This window comes from Perissodus microlepis, chromosome 1 (assembly GCF_051167445.1).
Source record: "Perissodus microlepis isolate ML-2025 ecotype Zambia chromosome 1, ASM5116744v1, whole genome shotgun sequence".
NCBI classification, from domain to species: Eukaryota; Metazoa; Chordata; class Actinopteri; order Cichliformes; family Cichlidae; genus Perissodus; species Perissodus microlepis.
In genome coordinates, this window is record NC_140461.1 from 8408096 (window position 1) to 8431667 (window position 23572).

Below are 23572 nucleotides of genomic sequence, written 5' to 3' on the forward strand. Positions count from 1 at the left end.
AGTAATGTAACATCGTAATTTTGCAATTCAAGTAATCAGTTAACCACTATTACAGTCAGCTGTTTAATGGGTTTCAACATGTCTCTGTTCTTTTTCTTATGACAGAATAAAGCTTGACTCATTGACAGAGCTGCGTGCTACTGGAGTCCTGTGTCAGTTGTTTTCAGTCATTTTTACTAGCAAGATGGCAAAGGACTGCCCTTACATTGTTTAAGTATTCATATTATTTTGTGCCAGGGTAATAGTGGGTGGCTGTCAGCTACTGAGGAGCTCCTTTTCACAATTTTGAAGAAACACCTGCAAGCTAAGTACACCCCCACAAACAAGTGACAGGGTCCATTCAGAAGGAGAATGATGCAATTGCTAAAGCTTTGAATATGCAATGTATCAGTTAAAGCTGTCACTCAAATTAACAAGCTTACTGCATGCTATATGGGCCTCCTCCCAGCTGGTATGGAACACCTCAGTGCACTTCTTTGCTTAGGCTGTTGCCTCATGACCAAGCACTCGATAAGCAGCAGAAGGGATGGATGGATGGATGTTATGTGGTGGAGGAAACAGTGCCAACATCATCTCTCCATGGAAAAAGTTAAAGTCAGTCCCCTCACAAGTACATGTAGACCAGGGTACTGTACAATATGTGTATGTGAAACACTCTGAAAATGCGAAATGCAAAAAGTTAATCATTTTTTGTTAATGTGAAAGTCTTATAATGAGTTACTTTTGTCATTGGGTAAAGCTGTAAGAAGTTACCTTCAAAACTAATGTTGCAAAAGACCTGTTCTGACTTTGGAAAAATAAAATATAAAGCAAAACCAAAACCAATAGCTAAGAGATGTTCTCTAAAGCTTCAGGGAACTACAAAGTTCGGTAATAACCCCCTGTCAATTTGTCATTTCCTATGACACTTTCATACACAGTAATTCAACCCATTGTTAATTTAAATATATTAGTGCAGCTTATCAAAACACATGACATGAAAGGGGCTAATATTGATGACAGCTGAATAGCTCCCTGCCTTTGGTTGACCATCTCTTTAGGCACCTACAATGAAAAGCCGACTGAATTTCTCATCCATTTTCTGTGGAAGCATTGTGAAGATTAATGACAGGTATTAAGTCTATAGCCATGTCATACTTCAGCTATTTAAGTTTCTTTGAATATAAAAATTGGCCATGGGGAATAATATTATCACATCAGCCCATAATCTCACCTGTTCATTACCGCCATCTGACAGTGATTATTGTAACACGGCTGCAATTGTTCTTCATATGGAAAGCCGTATTCCACTTTTATAAACTCTCCTTTTCTTTCTTTCTTTTATTAATGTGGCAAAATATTATTTTTGTGGATTGGTTAAGCGTGTCATTTATTCATTACCTGGCAAATCTCTGCCTGGCTGAACCTCTGAGCCATCAGGCGTGCCCAAGAGCTGGGCCTGTAATAAGGTTTTAAGTGCGTGTCATTAATAATGCTGCCCTGACGTGACACAAGGCTGATCTATCCTGGTATGTGGGTTTGTGGGCCGCAATCATTAGGCAAGATGGCTGGCAAGGTAGTTCGCTGCTTCCACTCTCTCTCTCTTCAGTGAGCAATCGGCTGTATCCTTTTAACTTTCAGCTGCTGTTGCCTACAAGTCTGTCTATCACCTCCCTGACAGCTCATCATCCTGATGTCATCTGCATTGTGTTGTTCACGTACACTTGCTACGGATGGTTCTCTATTAGACTGATGCACAGGACAGATTAATGGATTAAGCAGCGTGACAAGATGTTTCCTGATGCATAGGCATGAAGCTCAATCTGATGTTCAAACCCTGCTGGGACACAACGCAGCACAGTCAATTTTGCCTCACAACGCAGCACAGTCAATTTTGCCTCACAAATAGTGATATGCATTAAAAAAAAGCCCAGCTATCTAAAACTTCTATTTAATTTTAATAATTTTACTCATGAAGTAATTGTATTGCTTGTGGTCTTTGAAGTCTGGAATCTGCCCAGTTGTTCCCTGCTACCCTGCTTCCGGGTCCAAACTACTCTGCATTTATTAAGGCTGTTGTGTTTTTAACATGTTTCAATGTTATGTATCTTGTTCTATTTAATCTGAACAAGCCCCTTGGGAAAAGTCAGTCATCGCTGTCGGCAACTCTCGGTTTTTACTAGCACGATTCATAGGCAGCACTTTTTTTTTATAACTTTTTTTTTTTTAAGTTAGGGTTCATCCTCCAGCTTTACTGTGCTAATGTGTTTATATTATGCTAACCATAGCTGTGTAGCTAGCCACCATATAGCACATCATTATATTCCAGCAAGCCCAACTTCAGTAACCCTACAAACATCACTACTGTTTAGTTTTCTGTCTTCATTTATGTCAGAAGTGATAGCATACGTTTTAATTTTTCAGAAATCCCTCAGTCAGAACATGGTATGTCATCTGATGTCATGGGTGTTAAACTTAATTGTTACACCTGGTAGAGCAACCACACTGATCATTTTATTAAAGATGAAAGAATTTAGACAGTTTTTAACTCTCATTGGTGTCGCAGCGTTGGTTTGATTTGGGACCTGAATCAGAGTTTGGACCAGGCAATGGCTAATGACATCAGACTTAAAGACTGGATATCTCTTGAATGCAATCATTTGTATTACAATCCAATTTATTTTTTAATTAAACATGCTATGTTCGTCTTTACCGTAATTTGATGTACAATACCAAATATGTAAAAGGTTTAGTTTATTATTAGATTTAAAGGCATAGACAGCTTCACACCTTTATTAATTTTAAGTAAATACAGGCTACTTTTAGCTATAAACTTTCACACCATCAGAATTTCTGGAGTTTGAAATATAATTCTGATAGGTTTATAGAATTGGTTAAATACGACTACAAGTTACAACCTAAAAATACATGATTGACATCTCTAAAGGCCTCTCTAAGTAAACCTTAAATATGCTCTAGTCCAGCTCTGAGTCCAGCTCTGAGTACAAGATAATACTACATAAAAGTCAAAGTACTGTCTGCATAAAATACAGACAGGACTTTGAAAATGCAGGCAAATGTTTGCTTTGTGTGTGTGGTTAATTACTGGCTGAGTCTAATTAGTGGAAAATATATATGTGATGCTGAAAGATTATTGTGAAAACTGTGTTTAAAAATAATACAACTTTTAAGTGTTTTTTATAAGCATTCAAATAAATAGTAGTAAAATAAGTGTAACTGATGACAGATCAGCATGTGGTTAACAGGTACTCCATATGAATGACTGACCATAGTTCATGAATAATTACAGTGTGAGAGGCCCATGAGAGCGTCTCATCTCTACCCACTTCTCTTTGTAGTTAATTTCATTGTCATATTTGGGTCACATATTGTATTGCTGTACTCCGCTGGTATTCTGTTTCTGTGCCTTGTGCTTCTTTCCCTTTTGTTTCTCCATTTCTCTCATTTCTTTTTATCTCTGTTTCTCTCACACTGCCCCTTGGTGTGATATTTTTCACTACCACACTCACGCGCCTCTCTACATCTTTCTGTCTCCCAAACTCTTGATTTTCTTCCTTTTTTTGTTTACACCCCACATCCCCTGTACAGCCCACCAGGGCTTCTGTCCTAGCTGTTGACATTGCATAAACTGAAGAACTGGTACATTTGTTATAAGTCCATTGTCAGCTACTGAGCAAGTGCCTAGTTCAAAGTGAGCCCCATTCAATAACACAGATCTCCCATAGAGCCAACGTTCTTGCAACGCACCGCCGGCCAAACTCCCGCTCGGCCGGAGCCCTCATCAGTCGAACCTGTTTTTCATGCAACATCAGAGCTGTCAGTCGATCCGCCTACTGAGAGTATAGAAACCAGTCAAGTTCTGCAGCACAGTCTCACAGCGCAGTACACTACAAAACAAGACAAAAAGATTCTGCCATAAAAGCAGGAAGCCACAGTAGGGGAAGGCATATCTACTTTCACTTTTTCATTGTACACATTCCACAGAAGCTGTGAGTGCAATGATAAAATAAGCTTAAAGTTTTAGGTCAGAAGCCTCAAACAGCGAGTACCACAATAACATGTTGAGGAAGCTACATAGTTTTAACCTAACAAGACTGGGTGTGGAGTTAAAGTGTCCATTTTCTGCAACACACAGCAACACAAAGTGAAGCTTATCTGTCTATTAGACCTATCTTTCTCTGCTTTTCTAAAAATGAAATAAAGGCAAACTTAATTCTCAAAACATTTCCACCATTATATGTGATCCAGTCTCTAAAGTTCTGATGCGTTGTGAAACTTATTTGGTGTTGTCTCACATTTCTCAGCTTTCTTTATTAACTCCATCTAACCTTTGCCTGCCTGAATTTTATTACTAATCCTTTAAAAGAATGGGCAATATTTCTCTGACTTTCAGGCAGTTTCTCTCGATTTGCACTGTTGCTTTAAATGTACAGATGGACAAGTGATTGCAATTGCAGAAAAGTGAGTTTTGTCCTTGTGTGATTAAATTGTAAAACAGAAGCTCTTATTTTTCTCTCTTTCATTTCAAAGGACAATCTGTGACAAATGACATGGCAAAGCTGCACTGAATCATTTTATGGGACAAAGAGTACCAAATTTTATAATGGCATGCACCGCTTTCAGTAAATCAGCCTCCCACTCAGACACCAGAATTTTTGGATGGTTGCCTTCATTCCTCAGAGCTCTGTACATTAAGAAACTAAGGATACATTGTTGACTATTGGAGAGAAAGCACTTTGTTTGGTTTTCATTCTACACAATTACAATGTAGCAGTGGCACTGAATGCTGGCTGTCTGCAGTTGCTCTGAAATTTCTTTAGGAACTAGAACACTGAGTTCTTGTTACATTACTTGCCTTGCATCTTAAAGTAAATATTTAAATCAGTTTTCATTCCTGTGGGTGCTCATAACACACACGTGTGGGTGTTTGTTTTTTACTGAGAATATACTGAATGATATTGTTACAACCTTTTCTTAATAGGTACCAAGGGAAATAACAATGTAATAGCAAAACCCTTTCCCAAAATCCCTGTTTGCATTTTTTTTTCAGTGTAGCAATAAAATACCGTTCATTTACAGTCCAGTAATTATCAGTAAACATAAGCTAAATAATGTCAAAGGCAAAAGTGGGTCTCCAAGGCCAAATGTAGCTAATACAAAAAATAAAGGTTTAACTAAACAAGCAGGTTATCAGCAAAAACACAATTCTACCCGATGCCAAAGAAAACACAGCAGTAGCACCCACTCAGCATGCAGTTCAGTGGCCAAATGGCAGGGACTCTCAAGCTGGATGTGTGCTCCACTGACAACCAGATGGTGTTCAGGTGTAGGTGATGAGGCATCTGGAGGTGTTACAGAATAAACCTGAAACACATTAGAGACAGACAGCTCTGTTTCAAAAAAGACAGAAGTCAGTGGACATAACAGAAACAAAACAAAACAAGAGAAACAGTGTATTTAAAAAAATCTGAATTATGGGAAATGCACGTCTGTGAGTGTCATTTTCAGGAAAAATAGAAAATAAATAAACAATTCCTTCATTTATAATCTCTCAGCAAGTAGTTTAATAGGTTGATGATTTGTCCTTTGAAGATACATTATGTAGGAAAATAAAATTTGAAGAAACTTTTGGAAGTTAGAGTGAGATTTGTGAATAACACAATTTTCTTAATTTTCCTAGTTTATAAAGACTAAATGAATATATTGAGCTCATTTTTTTGTCACTCTTAATATGGTTGGAAGCACATATGCACTAGAGATTTGGAAAAACATGACACACATGATGTGAGGTGCTGATTAATAATAAAACGTAAGACAACTGGCAAGAGTTTTAAGTGCATGTCTATGTATCCATGTGGATGTGTGTGTGTGTGTGTGTGTGTGTACAAAGCATTTCACCACTTCAGTAACTGTACTTAATGTAAAGTAATTAGCGGCATTATTTGTTGGATTGAGTTTCCTTCTTTTATTCAGCCCAGTTTGAAATATGCCAAAACTGTTGGTTCAGTGTATAGGTATCATAGTTTCCAGTGATGGCGTGTAATTGTTCACTCCTCACAGTCAGGGTGCAGGAATTTAATATACCCTCCACTTTATTTCTGACTGTAATCAGCCAGTAGCTATTAGATGAGAGATTTTGAGTTATCAAAATAAATGTACTTACTCATATAGCTCTACTTTTCACTGAAAAAAGGGATCACACCATCACTGGTGTTGCGTTGAGGTTGTGTGTTACAGATGGCAAAAGTTGACTTTCCACTTAGCTGGATACAGAAGGCCTGAAAGAATTCACTACTGACATGAAACTCCCTCGCTCCATTTCAGTTATGCTCTCTTTCTCTGCTAGTTTCCTTCTTCACTTTCTTTCCCTTTTGTCTCTCACCCTTTGACTCCATCACTCTGTCTCTGTCCCTTTCTCTATTACATCTCAGCCTCACTCCATCGCTCTCTTTTCCTTGATCCTCTGTTACCTGTCAAGACTTCTTTTTTTTTTGCTTTTTTCTATCATATCTGTCTCAGTTCTCTATGTGTGTGCCTTCATGTATGTGTGTGTTTGCGTGTGTCGGTTTTTGTCCTCCATTACTTTTCTTTCTTCCTGACTTTCCCTCATCAGATTTTACTCTTTTTTTTCTCTCTCTGACAAGATATAGGTTTGCCCTCCCACCTTGACTTACACGTGGACACACACGCACTGATGCACACATCCCCTTCTCTCTTTCTGTCCGTCTTATCTGGATCTCTACCTGCCTGCCAGCTCTGGCCCGTTGCCTGCCCTCCTTAGGGAACACAGCAGAGAGGAGAGGAGGAACGCCTAAGGCCCAGCCTCCTTAGCCTTCTTATCTCTCACACACACACACACACACACAAACACAAATGCACACATACACCCTTACATCACATAGTCACAACAGAAACTGAAGTTTCACATGAGTACATGAAATTGCAACTTGACAGAATTGCAATTCTCATGAGTGCATTTCTCGATGAATCAGTTTTTTTCCTGTACAGCAAGATGAAACGAAATTGCATTTTTTTTCTGCTACTGAACTTTTTGATTGTACAGCACCTGAACAATTTCAGCAATCTGGCCTTGCAGAAATTTTCCTCTGTGTATATTACATACAATGATACAGCATGCCTCAGCACTCCCAGCAATAGTGGCACTGGACATTTAAATAACTTGCAAACATGTTTTAAAAAGTGGCTTACAGAGGGTCGCAAACAGGGCAACATAAAAGTTGGATATACTCTACCTACATGTTATGAAATTTAAGAACCATCTGCAATTTAATAAAGGTTGTTGTGATAGAGCTTGCACAGATTTCCACCTTGCCAATTAGGGTAGATTATACATATACTTAGTTATATAGAAATGGATGCAGGAACTGTACCAAACTTCCTAAGGTAGACAGGTGACACGATGTCCATCATACAGATAGAAAAACTTTGATTGCTGAGGACAAATTCTATGGGACCTAGAAATTAGCTTCCATTCTAAGAATATAAGTTAAAATGGACACACAAAATCTTGTTTTGTGTTGTAATAACTTAATAGTTGTTTTGTTATATTTGTTTTCAATTTTTTTCTTTGTTTTCTTTAGTTTTTACTTTGGTTGATTGTTTTTTTTCTCTGACTCCTACCCATCCAATTTAGACAAAGCTAAGGTGGGATAGCTGCACCACTTGTCAGAGCACTTAGTCAGGATCTAATTAACAACACTTTCCTTCATGTAAAGGCAGAAATGCTAAATATAGAAGTTGTGCATGGCATTGTAAAAAAAAAAAATAAACACACACACATGCAGGGTATCTATCTTTTCCATCTCTCTGAATAGTCTTAATGAAGGCTTTGATACCGCTTATCAAAGTCTCGGTGTTACAACAATCATGGCAGAAAACCTGCCCACTACCAGCAGTCTCGAGGGCAAACTCTAACCTCAGGTGTGTACACAGAGTGAACAAGCACAAACGACTACACACCATACTCTATATGTGCACCTGATCATAACGTATACACACGCACACACAAACATTAATTCACCTTCTCGTGCATGCCAGAGGTAGCAGTGGGCGGTCCCTGGCGAGACAGAAACACACTAATGGATAATGACAGGGTTTGACAGCAGGAGAGTGAGCTGAGTCATTCTGGGCACACAGGCAATAAATAAAAGAATGGGACTGCTGTCTGAATATCCCTCACTGACTGGATTTCCTTTGATACCGTACTATTCCTGCCAGTCTCCCTTGGTAATCCTGCTCATTACACTGCTGTCCCACAGTTCCAAGACTGGCAGCAGCAGCCAGTATGACAAGAGGGACAAAAAGTTGTCTTCACTGGAAAGCCAGCACCATCCTATGGGCTGTAACCTGTAGTCGTAAAGTTTTGTCTTCCTCTTGATGATAAGTTACACAATGAGCTTTTAATGTAGACCTGTCTTACAGGAAGTGGAACACAAAGTCAGGCTCAGAAAAATTAATATGTCTCTTCAACTTGCCAGCCTCTATTGTCTAAATTGTACCAAAGCACCATTGTTGCTGAAATTTATGTGACACATCACTCGGAAAAATATCACTCCATGAAAGCTGCCAGTTATATCATCCAACCGTCTCTCAATGCATCTGTCCCACTGAGTTGAGTCCAATTAAAACCATCACCAATTCCCAACTCTGGCCAGAATTGGCTTGTTGTTCACAAGACCCACTGTTTGGCCAGAATCATCATTTGCTGTTGCTCCAGTCTGTTCTCTCAGAGCATCAGACACAAACAGCTCTAACAAAAGGCCAGTTGTCTAGTTTGTCTGATTAACCCACTACTTCTAGACAACTTGTGAAATCTATTCCAGAAATCTCTGACTTTCCGTTTTTCCTCTGACGTTAAATGTTGAGCTCTTTTCGTCAGTGTCACATTGACACGCAAATGCTATTCCAATTATTCTGCACCCTTTCTGCTCGCTGTCAAATTACCAGCACTGGGAGCGGAGCACGGCTCTCACTGCACCTCTCTGGCATTTTCCCTGACAGGGAGAAGAAAGGAGTCTGAGATAGCAGAACGAGGGAGGGCTTGGGGCTCAATGAGTATTTTAAATGCTGAAACCAGGTAATCAGACAGACTCAGTCTGAGACCAGGAGTGTACTGTTGGATCGAAGATGTTTTGCTATGGTTTCCAGCAGATTGTCAGAGCAACACTGTATATTTGAATACCTGGCCTGGTGCTTTGCATGGAAAGCAAAAGAAAGAAATAAAATATAAAATGCTTGCAAACTGAATTCATACTCCATAGTGGTTTACTCGGCAATGTTTTACAGTCAGCTGCTAGGTGTCAGATTCATGACAGGAAGATTTTTTTGTATTGCTTCTGCTTATTGGTGCAGTAGGCAGTACAGAGCGAAGAACAGAGGCTTAGACAGATGATGTGAACATAATGCTAGTTTGGATCCCTGCACTGGAGAACACAAACCTAAGTGTGGCATGCAAAACATCCTGAAGCAGTGTATCAGTCATTTCAGTGTTTTGGTGTTAAAAAACAAAAAAAGAAAAAGAAATTGCATAAGCAATGACAGATTAGCTCCACATTTTCAGCAATTTTTGGTCTTAGAATTTGCCCCAGCAGTGCCGCTTTAGTTCTTGTTTTGTTTTCTCCTCAATAGGCACAGCAGTGGGTTGGTAGTCGGCAGTATGTAGGCTGCGTTTCTTAAATGACATCTCAGCTCCGGGGACCTTGGGGCAACATCCACCTGACGTGTGTAAGGGTTATTTCAGGCATAAAGGAGTGTCAGTCAGTCAATGTGACAGCCCTTTGCAGCATTCACATACACACATATACACCTCTCATTAGCACAGAGCTATGAGGGGCTGAGTAAGTGCTGCTCTGCTCAGATGTTCACATACACTTCACTGCCTGTCAGAGCCCAACCACACACAGCACTGTGAGACTACAGGCCTCTGTGGAAGAAATGCATTTACGAAGGGAACTTTTATTTTCATTATCTGTGCAGGACTGAACAAAGTGAGAAATCTGCTGCTGTAACAGTTGTAGCTCTAGCTATACAAAAGTTGTAGGTCTGTAGTTCTGTTTATTGTTTGGTGCTGTTTTGCTTTTTTACCGGTTATAACGAATGTAGCTGGAGTGCAGCACAAAGGGCATAGAGAGGCGAAAGAGGAAATTATAGGTTGGAGTCTGGAAGCTAGAGGTGATGCACTAAAGAGGAAGGGAGGGGAGTCAATGGAAGAGAGGAGATAAAACACTTAGGGGAGGGCAGAATAAAGGATCAGCATCTGCAGGGGAAAGAATAATAATGGAAGGGATGCAGTGGAAAACTGAAGCCAATAACAGGAAAACAAGAAAGTGCTTGAAGCTAATCAGGAGTTCCTGTGAAGGCCTGGAATGTTCTTATTTGTGGAGTGACTGAAGCCCAAAGGTGAGCTGGTCGACTCACCTTTAAGAATGGATGGCTTGAGAATGACTGATGGAGAAATAAGGTTTCCTGGAGGCATAAACCCAGGTGACACTCCTGCTATTCCCACCTCATAATGCATGTTTTTTTATGACAGCTAATCAATCTGAGCTGTTTACACTTTAGTGTCAAGACTCTTAAGCTGCCTTCCCAACTCCAATCACATGTTTCTCTGAAGTAGTGGGGAGAGTAATTCGAAAGAAATGGTCTTACAACCCTGTGATTTCATTCAAATTACTGCATGCAGCCTTACAAGGTTGTGATGTAATCTTTAGCCCGTGGGTTGTCTTGGACAAAACAATCGCAACTACAAGATCACTAAAAAGTGAAGTCCCAACAGTTCACTGCTGAACTATGCTAAAAATGTTAGCAGCTAAAATTTGCCCCTGGTCATAATTTTCTGAGATTGTAACTATTTCCAAATAGTTACAATTATGTGTCATAGTGAAACTAATCTAGTTCAATAGAGCTAAAGTTATTTTAGAAAAGAAATAATATTGGCCAGAGTGGCTGTGTAATTTTTTAAATCTGTGGATTTTCTCTGCATGAATCCTTTGTCTGACTACAGCATACAAATCAAACACTGCATTAAAATATTATCATCTAATTTTTAGTTTTAGTTGCATTTAATGCATTTGTTGTTATTACAAATTTTTTGAAGTTTTAATGTAATTTAGTGTAATAAGGCATAAATTATCAGGGCAAGATCTTAGTGGGATTATAATGATTGCACTTGGTTCAGGATTTATTTTTTTATCTTTTTTCATGATGGTATGATGTATGGACATAAACTGTAGGCGCAGGGCGAATGCCAAAGTTGCTGATCTACCAATATGTTGAGGCAGCCTCCAAAATATTCACTTAGTATTCAGCCAATGTCCCTGTGCTTTACTCACATGTCTGGACTCATCAGTCCCAGCTGTAATCAGTAGTGCTCTGACAGCAAAACAAGGGGTGTGTAAGAGAACGTGAAGCTAACTCAAATGAGAGGCCAGCGTAAACAGTGACAGGGCCAATTCCAGTTCCCAATCTCACTGCAAATAGAGGTGAACAGGGGAGCACAGAGACTTAACGAAGACATAGCAGCATCTGATCACAGCACCTCAGCACGCCACTAGTGTACCAACAGGTCGTGATAAAAGGATTACGCTTTGACTTTAATCTAGAAGAAATGAAAAATATGGGTGGAAAAACTTAAAAGGGGTCATCAAGCGTGTGATCTAATCCCTCTAAGAGCTAGTGCACAAAGCTGTAAATGAGTTTGTAAAAATAAAAAATATGCCACTAAGGGTACGCAATTATGGTCTGAGTACTTTGTATTTGTTTGAAGCAAGCAGTCGAAGCCATCACCTCTTTTTTATTAAGAGCCATCAGGAAGGAAAAAAATATGGTGGATCATGAAAACTGAGGGCAACACAGTTTGTCTGTCTGTATATCCAGTTCCAATTTTAGCTAATAGTTTCCTATTCAGGTAAAGTTTCCTCTCAGGGAAAGCAAGCCTCTGTTTCAGCACCAGGAGCTGTCCATGGTCCAACAGTGTACGGAAACAATATCTTCTCCCATGTTTAAGTGATGTGCCCAAACTAGCTGAATATGCAAGTTCTAAAATGTTTTGGAGATCTTGTTTGCTGTGTATTTATTTATTTGAATGTAACGTGAAGTGGGGATAAGGGAAATAAAGCTTTTGCTGATGCAGGTCCTTCTGTACGTGATTGTCCTTTATAAGCAGGAGGCAGAGTAGAAGAGTGAAGTGAAAATTGTGCATGCTTTCCACAAAGGGCAGAAGATGTTATATCCCAACAAATATGAGTGGGAAGAGCAAGTCTTGGTCAATTGTGTGTCAAATTTTAGGAATTTGTTTCTGCTTGTGATTCTAACCTCAGCAAATAAGCCAATACATTTACTTTACGCAATGTCTGACTTTATGCTATACAGGATTTAGGGCTGTACTTTGTTTACAGATGATTTAATCCCAATATTGGCAGGGTTTGTTGATGTTAATGAGGTTATTTCAGATTGCTGTAAATGAGGTCATTTTTTAAGGTGAATTTGTGATGTGAATGATAGAACACGGGTTTGTAGAAGAGGAGCTGATCAGCATTTCCTTTGTTTCCATGACTATGAGGTACGGGAAGGAAAGAAAACCCATAATTGATTTCCTGATAGGCCACAACAGAGTTAGTGAGGACTCCCTGTGTCATCTGCATATTCTAAATATTTGTAACAGAAGGTGCGCCGTTGGAGTCATCTCCACACATGGTAGAATTTTAGTTTAGAATTTGACTTTTACAGTCGACTTTAATTTGCAAGAAGAACTTCATGCTGCATTAAATAAGTTGTGGGGGGAAAAATAATGAAGTCTTAAACTCATTTTAAGGTTCTAATGAATGTAAAACTAAGTAACTCATATGAGGTCTCATATGGGAAAGAGGGTATTTTCTTCTAAAAAAAAAAAAAAAAAAAAAAAAAAAAAAAAAAGTTTTACATTGCCGTGGACTGAGAGGGTGCCAACCAAGAAAAACAAACCCTGCTCCAAAGTCGAGACCCTCAAGCTTAACTGGAATTTGCAGCTGTCCACATGGACAAGCCAAATGCCTTCTGGAGGAAAATCTTATGGTCAGACTCAACAGCTAGCTGACACATTACAATGACTCGAAACACATCAAAGCTGGTTTTGGAGTTCTGGAATGGCCTTTCCAAGCGCCAAACCTTAACACTATTGAAAATTGTGGGCTATGCTTAAAAGTCAGGTCAGTGCCAGTAAACCATTTAATTTAAATGACCTCTACAGGGAAAGATAATGACCCAAAGCAAACAGCAAAAGCAACCCAAGAGTTCTTCAACACAGCAAAATAGAATATTCTTCAATGGCCAGTTATTGAAGACAAAACTTGTGTTTTGGCAGAGAATGTCACGAACAAGCAGCAACTGAAGGTCACAGCTCTAAAGACCCGGCAGAGCATCCCAGGTGAGAAAATTCAGCATTTGGACATGTCCTTTGGTTCTAGACTTTAAGCAGTCATTGACTGCAAATGATTTTCTACCAAGTATAGTAAAGAATCCTTACATTTATAAATACTTCTGAGCCTCTGAAATTGAGGAATTATGTATTGCAATGTCTGTAATTTCCAAACAGTTAATGCAATTTTTTTTTAACTAATTGAATGAAAGCTAAAAGTCTACACTTCAATCATATTCTTCCTGTTTCAGTTAAAATCTACTCTGGTCATTTGCAGAGGAAAAACACATTTTCTCATTGTCCAAATATTTTATATAGAGGATATGGTGAAGTCCTGTATAAAGGTTGTCTTGTTATAATCATCACAGGAATCCTTTTCTTTATCTAACCATTCCTGTTTACTCTCAAGACGGCACAAAGAAGGACTTCATGGAAATTTTAAAGAAATTTCAGGATTCTAAAAAAAAAGCTTGACAACATCTCTCCTTACTATGTTTGTATCCCATAGGCATCCTATTGCCATTGGCAAGGGAGTTCATAAAGAGAGTACTGCAGTGTGTGCACTGTGCCTATAGTTCAAGAGCTCTGCAGCATCTAAATAAGATATGTGCCAATTAAAGCCGCTTTGCAGCTTGTCTCGGCCCAGATAATTCACTTAACCCTGAGCGTGCAGCTGACAGGTAGCATTTGTTTACACATCCCTCCTCATGCAAGCTGCCAGGCCCTTTTCTCTACACAGTATTAAAACAAGCCACCTCCCACCACACCCCCACACACAGCTCACTGGCTCTCTGTTTCCATGGAAATCTGCCCTAGGAAGCTTTTGTATCTTCTAACCTTGAAAGCACCCTAAGTACGATCGACTCTCAGAATATATTGTTGTCAAAAAGAATTGTCATGACAGTAATCAGTGCTATATTTGATACCCCCGTTCAGCAGCTTCCCATCTTCCTAGTTCATTATTTCCCCTCCTGCTGTGTTCTGTGCCTGAGTTAACAGCATGAGAAAAGAATCTGAAGATTGTACAGAAAAAGAAGCTGGAGACTGAAGCATATCATATTTATATATATTACCACTGCCCCACAGAGACAGCTTCTCTTTATTATTAAATTCAGTATGATATTATTTGGGATCTGTATGAGCAGATTTACTCCTAAAGTGCTAAACAGTGTATCAGTTTAGAGTAAAAAAGGTCCTCCGTTGACACCTCAAAATAATTTTAATAGCATAAAGTAAATTACAGCCTTTAGTTCCAGCTTTCAAATAATCAATAAAATCGAACTGGAATTTAGAAAAAAATATACTCTTAATACAACTTGCTACTTCCCAGAGTGGCATTTTTAACCCAGTCATAAACTCATGCTGGGGCAATATGATCAATGCAAAAGTACACAAGCTGTGCAGGCGCACTGTCTCAGAGCAGAAAGTGCCATTAAAATAGCACAAAGATGTCAGCGTAGCACCGCAGCCTCACGTCATAGTGGAGCTTGGGTTTCATCTCACTGAATGTTGATTGAGACTTTGTATGCTGAGTCTGTATTCTGCCACTGACAATTATGAGCAAAACCATGTGTTATTTATGGTACATGAATGGCACAATGATTTAACATGGCTTGGAGGGAGTGCCATCATTTTCATTCGAATTTCAGTTGAGAGAGCACATTCCTGATGATATAAAAGGCCTCACAGAAGCTGACCTTGATTTCGGTCAGTTGTGGAAGGGAAGCCTTCATGTGGCATGTTAAACAACATGTAATTTATGAATGCCACTAACTCTGTAAACCCTTGTATGAGCCCTTTGAAGAGCAGTTAAAATGGCCAAGGAAGTCAGAAGATCATGGCATTATTATCAGCATCATGGTAATCAACAAGTGTCAATCAAGCAACTTTAACAAATCATAGCTTTCGATAACCTTTTGAAGAGAAGGACTTCCAGCAAAGCTGAGAAAAGTCAAAGCAAAAATTACAGACCCTGAATCTTGTAATTATCCTACACTGGAAACAAAGTACAAACAATAAAGGCTAAAATAGGACAATTAGGACACAAAGAAAATAAGTGAAGTGCCAAATAATGTAATACAAAAGAAGATACGTCCCTGCAAAACTGCAGCAAAAAAAAAAAAACAATAAGAAGCAACTTGACAGATATTTTCATCCAAAAGAATGGCATCTTCTGTTTTTATCTGTTGAGACATTCTTTTAGACCACTACACATGTATTATGTGCCATTATTGGTAAACCACTAGAACAGTGGCACTGTCTCCATTAAATCTGTTTCACAAAGGCTTCCCTTATTATGTTAAACACGATTGTGTTGTGTTCATGATTGTGTTGTTTTTTGGGGGTCCTTGGGGGAGGTAAAGTCTATGTATACCCTCCTGTGGGCCCACCACCCGCAGGAGGAGCTTTGTCGATCATTCAGCAGTTGAAGGCGGGTCCCCTCACTATTTGATCTTCAGCTGCCTAGAGTGGCTTCAGGGACACGGCGCGTCATCTCTGTTGGCTCGTATAAGATTTAGAGCCGTTAGCTGAGGAGAGAAAGGTCTGTGTGTTTCTGCTTAGACAGCTGCCTCTGTGACCTGGACCCAGAACTGGGCATTATGGGAAAAAATCTTATCATGATAATTTTTCACTTCAGTCAATATTTCTCTATATAACGATATAAATCAAATCATCAGTCCTGTCAGTCTTAAAGATTCCTTTTTGTTTTGTTTTGGGATTTTTTTTATAAAAACAAACTGTTTAAAATTGTTGGAAATAGAGAATTTATCCTCATTGTTTTTAGTCCTACTGCTTTCATGTGGAGTCTTTTTAGTTTAGCAGTTAAGACACAGACCATGATGTACAATATGTGAGTCTATGTTGTTTTTATAGTGTCCCACTTTATTTGGCACTGTAAAACATTTTTATCCTCTGTCCCTTGACCTACATGTTGAGACAATGTTCCACATTTTGACTGGCTTTATATTTCAAAGGTTAAAATTGGAGGAAAGGGAGTTTAAAATGCTATTACCATGCTACCCACGCAATGCTCGATCGGATAAACTGAAATCACCAGCTCGTCAGATTTTCACAGTAATAAAAACTACAAACACATATAAAGAAAAAATAAAAACAGCTACAATAAAAGCCTAGGAGACTGGCTATCAATTGTTGAGTCCAACAGAAGATGATGCTCTGGCACTTCCTTTGTTTTATTTGTTTTATGAGGTGAAATGACATGTTTTTTGTTGGTTTTATTTGTATTTATTTATGTATTTTTATTTTATTTTTAAGTCAGACATGTCAACGCTTCAGACCAGTTGTCAACATTAGTAGTGTGCTTCCCACACAAACATACCCTTTGCTTCTTGTTTAGTTTTCTGGGATCTTTATATCACTGATGTGTCATTGTCCACCACATTTCCTTGATTTCTATATAAAGGCATGATAATATAGTTTCAAATCAGTTTTTCAGACAGGCTCAACTTCTGTGTAATCATGTCCTCCTGTAGGACTCATACTGAAGAGTTTTTAGATGTTGTCATTAAAAGAGAATGTGGTTTGTATCACTAAACTAGAGGAAATCATTTGTCTAGTGTGTGTGTGTGTGTGTGTGTGTGTGTGTGTGTGTGTGTGTGTGTGTGTGTGTGTGTGTGTGTGTGTGTGTGTGTGTGTGTGTGTTTTCTTCATTTACAGTATGTTGTCAATGGTTGGATTAGAAATCTGTTACTGATTCATTTTTCGCCAAACCTGTGCTTTGTGTGGCTTCCTCTCACAAGCTAATCTTCAGATGACAAGGCACACAAATTCTAGATGGTCTGTGTTTGGTCTTTAGAGAGTCTCTGCAAGCACATCTTTAATCTCGCTTCACTGATTGCTCACCCATCACCTCCTCCTCCCCCCAAGCAGCTGCTCTCTCTGGCCCAGTCCTGGAGGATTTTAAAACATCGTTTTATCTCTTACCACAACAAGTTAAAACATCAATGGACCAGAGCTCAAAGCCTAATACCACCATTCTCAAGCGTTTTTCCAGCATACCAGAGCCTTGTATTCCCACACAGAGTCAAGTGGAGGAGGAGCGTGTGTGCAGAGTGCAGGTGTGGGTGGTTTGTTGGGAGAGAGAGAGGAGTGCAGCTGGTTGGGGTCACAGTGCCTTAGTGTGCTGAATGACTAATGAAAGGTTTATAGTGGCGCAGCATCACTAGTCTGAATTGTAGGCTGGAGAAGGACACGCCTTGTCTGGCTTTTAGCACCCTCCTGGCCCTTCACTAGTTAAAAACAGGCATTTAACAAGTTCTTCCAGAACATAGGGCCACAATCCTTCACTTAACAAGCTCATTATTTCGCATTGTTTTTGTCCTTTCCTCCTCGGTGGCAGTGACAGGGGAAAAGATAATCTTTGATGTATGTCTCTGTTAGAGAGTTGCGTAAGGATATGTGAGAGGGAAGGATGATAATGGATCTGCTAATGATGTGGCCTTTGCTTATGTGGATCCTTGCAGTAATGCTGGGTTGTCTGCATGAATATTCATGGCTATGTCTGTGAAAAAGTGGTGGCAGCTCAAGGTTATTTTAGAGGGCAACAGAGGACAAATTCAAAAGGAGATTGTGCTATTTAATAGTTCTCTATCATCAAAAAAAATTACAGTCAGATACCTGAAAATCAAAGCAAAGCTTAACACATGACTTCTTTTGATCTCTGCTATAAATGCCATATCTTGCATGTAGACTTGCTTACTGGAAGCCTTTAGAGCTTCAAAAGGAGAACTACCAAAAAGTGACATTTAATATCTAGGTGTAAAAAACAACCTTAACTTTATTGGTTGACTAGGGAGGCGGCATGTGGCACCTACATGTGGTACTGCTGTAGCAAGTCCCTTTTGTGAATGACGCAGTGTACATTAACAAATCTGGATACAGTTTTGACCTCTGGCTTTATTATTATTATTATTATCAATCATTACTGTTTCACTGCACAGGAGTTGAAATCAATAGCTTAGTTATACTGAGTAGAATTTACTGAGTGTGAAATTGCAATCAAACAGCAACTACTAGCCACAACCAAATACATACTACAAAGATAAATGATGTTTACAAAGCCTCCTGAAATCCTGTTTACAATGTCATATTACTTGTTTCTGTTATACGCTGTCATGGAAAAATGTTTTTCCTCTTGAAATGTAATTTTGACTCCCAACTTGAGAGAATTGCATTTTCAGCACTGAAATTCAAACCCTCTTTGCAACAGCATTTTAATCAAATCAAGCCATGTCAGAGTCATTTTCAAATCAATTTTAACAACTCACAAGTGCTGAACATGACAACAAATTATCCTTCATGCTCATTTCAAGGCATTAGGCTTAAATGCCTTGTTTCACTTCTTTTTTCCTGTTTCTCCAGCCTTTGCCTTTGCAGAACAAATTATATAAATAAGGGAGCAGTATTAAAAATGTTATTAGTGTCACAATTATGTATCATAAGAATTTCCCATACCTTATCTTATTGCCTCACAGTTCTGTTAATGATTCACTAAAATGATACAATGAGAGGTTTAACATTTTCTCTCAGACTGAGTGTGCAGCACGAAGCAGGAAGGTGATATAGTCATCGTATCACAAGCTTGGACAAATATGTATCAACAGCCAGACAAAACACCTCCTAGAAGAAACCAATTAAACCTTTGGAGATTTCAATTACTCCCTTGATGGGGTTTTCAAGATCGATAACCACGCATGTGTCTTGACAAGATGCTTGGTGCTACCAGGGGCTCACTTTAGAACAACAGACTCTCAAAGACCGTTGCTATTTTTGTGCTAGGATGTGTCTGCCTGACAATAATATTTGCGTGTGTTACGATAAATATTTATATGTTCGCGTTTCAATATGAAGTGAAATTCAAGATGCCCATCCTGCTCTTTTTAGTGTTAAGTGATCAAATGTTTTGGCAGCACCCAAACACGATCAGGAAATGTCACATGCCGCTTCCCTAGTCTGCCACTCTTCTTTTTCCTCCTTAGCCTTTTCCTCCAGTGTCTCATTCAGAAGAATGAAGACAAAGATTCAACACACAGAGCCAGACAGCAACAGAGAGCTCTCTAGCGCATACTAATCTAAAACAACACTGCATCTAGGCAACATGTTTTTTTCTATCCCCACTGAGGCGTGTTTAAGTGTGAGATGTGTGAGATAGGGCTCTGCACATCTCATCACTTAGGAAAGGTTGTGGCCTGCATCTTCAGCCCCCCCATCTCCCCACCCCCCCATGCAGGTTCCTATCACTTCCATCCTCATATTGGAAGTGACAAGCCACTCAGGCAGAGGTGTCTTCGCTCACCCCATCAGCAGCCATGCAGCCCCATTCAGAGCTGTCAGCCTGATTACATATCAGATGGGAGGGGTGGGAAAGGGAGTGAGGTGAGGGGTGGGGTACCTAAGGAAAAAGAGATGTCCAGCCGGAGACAGACCACTAAGCACATCGTCTGTCCTGCTGCTGCACATCTGCCAATACACATCCCACCTGTCACCAAGGCTGCCACATAACCAGTCTATATGTCTCCATCACTCTCCTGTTGATTTCTAAAATTTCAACAACATGTATCTTTCAGTTTGTGTGTCAGTTTCTCTTTTGGTTTGTAATTGGCCTCTTTTTTAAAAACTTTTTGTTACTTCGCTTTGTTATTTTTTTGGGTCTCTCATTTTTAGTTAAAGTTCAGTTTTATTTGTTTAGGGTTTTTTTCCCACATTTCACTGAAAAGGGCTTATCACAGGGAGCACAGCTCATTTACCAACTATTCATGCTTGGTGGCAACTCATTACTCAGATAATATTACCTATCCTACCTCTTTGGACCAGAAAAGCAGTGTTAGTTTGCTCGGGATGAAAGAAGATGTGCTAACTGAACAGAAGTACTAAATTAATGGAGGTTGTCTGAGGTGTATTTGAGGTTCCCAGCTTCTTCTATGAGGACAAAAATACATGTTGTTTGCCTAAGCACTGATTTTCTTGTCTTTTTTCTCTTCTCTCTCCAGGCGTGAAGCTTGGAAGTACTCCACGGCAGTCCAGAGAGGTATGTGTTTACTCCATTTCTCCCAAAACACATACACACAGGTTGCTCCCACCTGTTATCTATTGCAAAAAAAAAGTGATTGTCAGCCTTGTACCTCTCAGCGTGTCTGATAGCATCTGTGTAGAAAGGCTGACCTCACACTGTGCATTCAGCCAGTCAGACTGAAGCTGAGTTTAGTGAGTAAACGATCCCAGTTGCACCAGGCCAGTTTCCTCGGGGTATTATCACACCTGGAGTGTTTTTTTCCTCTGTTCTCCCACAGCAAATTTTTTTTTCTTGCATTTATTCTTTTTGTTTTACTATTTTCAGTGTTTTTCAGGTGTAAAAAGTATACATTGTGTTCTTTATCTAAGTCACAAATACATCCGCATGAGCTTAAGCTTATATAGTAACATACAAATATGATTTCCTTTATTTAACATTAAATATTCACAATATTTAAAAATAATAATAATAACAATAATTGAACCCTTTGATTTAATACCTGGACAAATCTTGTTTTGAGTCATCAAACAGGAGGTCCGTTCTATAACTGCAAGATCAGACCTGCATATTGTTCAGAAGCCATTCTGGACCAATCTTCCTTAAATAACTGCTTCTATTCAGTCATTTTACGCTTACGCTTGCATCGCCTGGCATCATGACAGTATCCTTTAATATATTGTTTTAAATGTGGGAGTTCATTTTCGCCCAGGCCCAGAGGCAGAAAAGCATAATGTAATGCTCTCTTAACTGTACATCACCTTTGGAATGATGCTTCCAAAGGTTCAGACACAGTGCTGCCTAGCGTTCCCAAATAATTCAGCTCTTTCATAAGTCCTCAAAACATTTTCCCAGCAGAGGCGTCAAGGGTAAAGGTTCTTCTTTAGGAGATGGTTACTGTTGGAGCTCAGGAGCTTCCTCTATGCTATCCTACTATCAACTCTGTCTATTCAATGATATATGTATTTTAGAGACATGAACACAGATGTTAATTGGTACGCCTTTGGCCTTCAGAACTCCCCTAATTCTTCAAAGCATAGATTCAACACAGTGTTGGAAACATTCCCCAGAGATTTTAGTCCATACTGGCATGACATCACACAGTTGCTGCAGATTTGTTGGCTTCACCTCCCGTTCCACCATATCCCAGGGGTTAAGATCTGGTGACTGTGGAGGCCATTTGAGTACAGTAAGCTCACTGTCATGGTCAAAAAACCAGTTTGAGATTATTTGAGCTTTGTATCATGATGGGTTATCCTGCCCGGAAGCAGCCATCAGAAGATGGGTACACTGTGGTCATAAAGGGACAGATATGGTTAGAGACAACATTCAGGCTGCGGCATTTAAGCGATGTTCAGTTGGTACTAATAGGGCCAAAACATAATACCCCCACACCATTATACCACCAACTCTAGCCTGAACCATTATTAAGAGGCAGGCTGGATCCATGCTTTTATGTTATTTATGCCAAATTCCTACCCTGCCATCTGAATGTCACAGTAGAAACCGAGACTCATTAAAGCAGGCAATGTTTTTCCAATCTTCTATTGTCAAATTTTGGTGAGACCAGTGTAGTCTTCTGCTGCTGTTGTAGCACATTTAATTCAAGGATAAATGCGTGTTCAGATACACTCCTCTGAATACATTGGATGTAATAGGTAGTTATTTGAATTACTACTGCCTTCCTATCAGCTTGAAGCAGTCTCGTCTTTCTCCTTTGACCTGTGACTTCAACAAGGCATTTTCTCTCAGAGCACTGCTGCTCACTGGAGATTTTCTCTTTTTCAGATCATTCTCTCTAAACCCTAGAGATGGTTATGTGGGAAAATCCCAGCAGATCAGTTGTTTCTAAAATACTCCAACCAGTCTGACTGGGTCCAACAATCATTCCATGTTCAAAGTCTCCTAAATCTTCTTCCCAATTCTGTTGCTAGATTTAAACTTCAGCACTTTGTCTTTGTCATGCCAAAATGCAGGGAGTTGTTTCCCAGTGTTTGTCTGCTTAGGTATTTGCATTAACAAGCAGTTAAAACAAATACATAATGGTTTTCCTGACTCTGCCTAAAAACTGCAGATGCATCTTGCAAACTCATAAGAAGGTTATTGCCATTTTGTGTTCACACAACAAAATTTTGTTTGTTAGCTCTGGGCACAGAGGAGAAGGGGCAGTTAGCACACCCTTTTACATACATACCTTTTATTAGCTTAAGGTTACTGTAACCTACGCCTCCACATTTGTTCACATGCATTTTCCCCATCTATGTTGTGAATTTTTAATTGATGCAATCAATATGGGCAGGAACAATACAATTATTTGTATATTATTAGTCATAATGTAGATTATGTAGATGTAATGTAATATATAAATAAATATGTGGCTGTGTTTAGGTCATTAACAAGGAAAAACAGTCATATTCATTCATTTCTTTTTATTATTAGGGGTTTTGAATTTTATTAACTACAGAAATTATTACTTATGATTATCCCTCCCTGTGATTCCACATCACTTCATATTTTGACTTCAACTCGTTTTTATTAGCCAGTAACTTGCACAAAAACAAGTTAGAATTAAAGTAAATGGAATTTTTCTCATCTGAACAAATAAAGCAGAATTAAAACCTTTGAAAAGTTTGAGTAAACAACAAAATGTGTTCTAAATGTTTTAAACATCATTATAAAAGGCAATGAGGATTTGAGCTGAGGCTTTAATGTGCTATATTTTTCATCATTAGCACAAATAATATCAGGAATAAACATACATAACAAATAGAGTAGCGAATAACGAATAGAGTTCACTTAAAATTAGCAAAAGAGATGGTGAAGTGCTAAAAAAAAAAGAATATATCACTTAAAAGCCAGTTTTAATCAAGTAATGAGAAAGTTTTTAAAAAGAAAAAAGACATTAACAACCAATTAAATTGCTAAAACAAAATACACAAAAGGGAAAGTTAAGATAAAAGAGCAAGACTGATCATCAAGATTTAACGTTTTTCCATAAATTTCAGCAACATGAAATGGCTGGGAATGAAAAAGGAAGTGCAAACACTTAGGTAATTAGCCAAAATAATCACTTTTTTTCAGTTTGGATCATAGATAAAATAAATTATATCATAAAAAATAAATAAAGA

General features: G+C 38.9%; 1 protein-coding gene across 2 annotated transcripts in view; it reads left to right on the forward strand.

The window, feature by feature from the left end:
- The window catches only part of chst8 (carbohydrate (N-acetylgalactosamine 4-0) sulfotransferase 8), a 174901-nt gene that overhangs the window by 146332 nt on the left and 4997 nt on the right, over positions 1 to 23572 (forward strand). Inside the window, exons 3-4 of one of the 2 annotated variants that reach the window (XM_084928806.1) lie at positions 13361 to 13423; positions 20425 to 20462. In XM_084928806.1, coding sequence (XP_084784932.1) covers positions 13361 to 13423; positions 20425 to 20462 — 101 coding nt within the window. The remainder of the gene's footprint in view (positions 1 to 13360; positions 13424 to 20424; positions 20463 to 23572) is intronic. The other variant, XM_084928815.1, reaches the window with a different exon arrangement.